This window comes from Eimeria necatrix, genomic scaffold (assembly GCF_000499385.1).
Source record: "Eimeria necatrix Houghton genomic scaffold, Enh_scaff526, whole genome shotgun sequence".
Lineage (NCBI taxonomy): Eukaryota > Apicomplexa > Conoidasida > Eucoccidiorida > Eimeriidae > Eimeria > Eimeria necatrix.
This window is the reverse complement of record NW_013651678.1, coordinates 8203-10702: the sequence shown is the minus strand read 5'-3', so window position 1 is coordinate 10702 and position 2500 is coordinate 8203. Positions and strand designations below refer to the sequence as shown.

Genomic DNA, 2500 nt, shown 5'->3' with positions numbered 1-2500 from the left:
CAATGAGAGATCGGGAGGGGCCCCCTCAGAATCTGGGGGGCCCCCTTCGAGTCCGGGGAGTGGGGCAGCAGCGTCGTTTTGGAGTTGAGGGTTTAATTGATTTAATTTTTGTTTCTGAAGACTCAGAGCTGGACTTGGAAAGAATTCCTTTTGCGGAGGCACTCAGGGCTGCAGGGGGCCCCAGCAAAGGGGGCCCCCAGAGAGAAGGGGGCCCCCCCAAGAGGAGGGGCCCCCAGCAAGGGGGCCCCCAGAACAGGGGCCCCCAGAAAGAAGACCCCCAAAAAGATGACCTCTCCGGGATAGGGGCCCCCCGAGAGTAGACCCTCCTTAAAAAGGGGCCCCTCAAAAAGACCCTCCTCAAATGGGGCCCCCAAAAGAAGACCTTCCTCAAAAAGGGGCCCCTCAAAAAAGACCTTTCCGCGAAAGGGGCCCCCCAAAGAATACCCCTCCTCCAAAACAAGGGGCCCCCCCTCACTGGCCCTCCCCGACCTTCAGGGGCCCCCCCGGCAGCCTCTCCGGCGGCCCCCATGGAGGCCGCCATGGAGGCCCCTGGGGCCCCCTCCTCCAGGGGCCCCCTTCAGGGGCCCCCTGAGGCGCCCCTTGAGGGGCCCCACCTGCGGGCCCCCTTCCGGGGCCCCCTGAAGAACCCCAGCTGAGGGGGCCCCCTTCCGGGGCCCCTTGAAGAACCCCCGCTGAGGGGTCCCCCCAGGGGCCCCCCTAGGGGCCCCCCAGGGGCCCCCAGGGGCCCCCAGGGGCCCCCCTAGGGGCCCCCCAGGGGCCCCCAGGGGCCCCCAGGGGCCCCCAGGGGCCCCCAGGGGCCCCCAGGGGCCCCCCTAGGGGCCCCCCAGGGGCCCCCAGGGGCCCCCAGGGGCCCCCCAGGGGCCCCCCTAGGGGCCCCTCAGGGGCCCCCCAGGGGCCCCCCCGGTTTAGGTGTCCTGGAAGTCTTCGTAGTTGAAGGAGCAGAGGGAAATGGACTCGAGTTGTTTGAGTTGGTGGTCGGTTTGCAGGTAGTCGTCGATGCAGTCCTTCATCCAGGAGTAGAAGGTGGGGTTGTTGTTAACACGTTCTCGGTAAGGAGTGTTGTTGAAGTTTTGGCACTGACGCGCGATTTGCACAAACATCCCGCGAACTACTTTTTTCAAAACGAAAGTCACAAGTCTTTGCGGCACAAAACGAAGTCCGTGGTGGAAAGCTCCGTAGAGTTCAAGAGTGGTTTGGGAGCCCCCGGAGAGAGGGTACAAAATAAATACCAAGTCCGCGGACTGGGCCCTGGGGAGTTTGCCTTTGGGCGGCAGCGGGCGGCCGAGGAAGCTTGCTGCTGCTGCTGCTGCTGCTGCTGCAGCAGCAGCAGCAGGCTCCGGCGGGGAGCAGCAGAAGATGATCACCGCGCCGCACTCCTCCAGCGCGTTGACTCCGAAGGAAAATAAAACTGTTTCTTTTAATCCCAATAAAGGATAATCAAATGTCTGCAGCAGCAGCTGCGAAGCTCTGCTGTAAGTCGCCACCAACTCCGCACTTCTGAACATCGGAGCCCAATTTCCGGCTAAGTCCGATTCGTTAAGAATCGCCAACACGGCGAAGAGCGCGCAAGGCAGTTTGCCCCGCACCTTCATCGACACGCAACTCTCCTTCTCCACGCGGTAACACAAGTCCAGGTACTTCCCTGCACGCCAAACCCTAAACCCTAAACCCTAAACCCTAAACCCTAAACCCTGAACCCTAGGTGGAACCCGAAGCCTGGGAGCCGCAGCGGGGAGCTCCTGCAGTCAGCAGCCAACAAGACTACAGCTGCTTCTCCGCGCTTCGTACGGAAGACGCCGCTCTACGCTCAAACCCTAAACCCTAAACCCTAAACCCTAAACCCTAATGGTTTATCCCGAAACCCGCATGCGGAACCCTCTGAGCTAGTGCTGGAGTCTTAATCCTGAACCCTAAGTCTAGACACACGCGTGACCCTAAACCCTGACGAATAAACCCTAAACCCTGACCAATAAACCCTAAACCCTAAACCCTAGTGCCTAACCCCAGCAGCAGCAGCAGCAGCAGCAGCAGGAAGGCGCACCTTTTTCTCGGATCCAGCCCTCTTCGTCGGAGTTGCTTTTGCTGCTGAAGCCCTTTTTGCTGCTGCCCTTTTTGCTGCTGCTGCTGCCCCTGCGGGCCAAAGAAACCTTCCGGCCCATATTTCTCAAACCACTCTTCAGTTTTGTTGCACTTGTCTTTCTTTCGGGAAAAGGGGGGCCCCCCTCCCCGCTGCGGCTGCTGCGGACGCTGTCGCCCTGGGGGGCCCCCCCGGGGCCCTCGCCGGGGGCCCCCGCTGCTGCTTCTGCCTGCGTGCTGCTGCTGGGGGGCCCCCCGGGGGCCCCCAGCGGCGACGCTGCTGCCCCGGGGGGCCCCCCCGCCTTCCCCACGGGGATCTTGAGGGCCCCCGACGCGAACCCGAGGGGCCCCCCCCCCTGCTGCTGCTGCGCTGCAGCGGAGGCCCCCTGGGAGGGGCCCCGCA

General features: G+C 63.2%; 1 protein-coding gene across 1 annotated transcript in view; it reads right to left on the bottom strand.

Moving 5' to 3' along the window:
* Nucleotides 1–926: 926 nt before the first annotated feature.
* Nucleotides 927–2500, bottom strand: part of ENH_00060780 (hypothetical protein, conserved) — a gene marked incomplete at both ends in the record, with an annotated part of 3652 nt that continues 2078 nt past the window's right edge. Inside the window, 2 exons of the mRNA XM_013577150.1 lie at nucleotides 927–1663; nucleotides 2063–2483. Of these exons, the coding sequence (XP_013432604.1) occupies nucleotides 927–1663; nucleotides 2063–2483 (1158 nt within the window). The remainder of the gene's footprint in view (nucleotides 1664–2062; nucleotides 2484–2500) is intronic.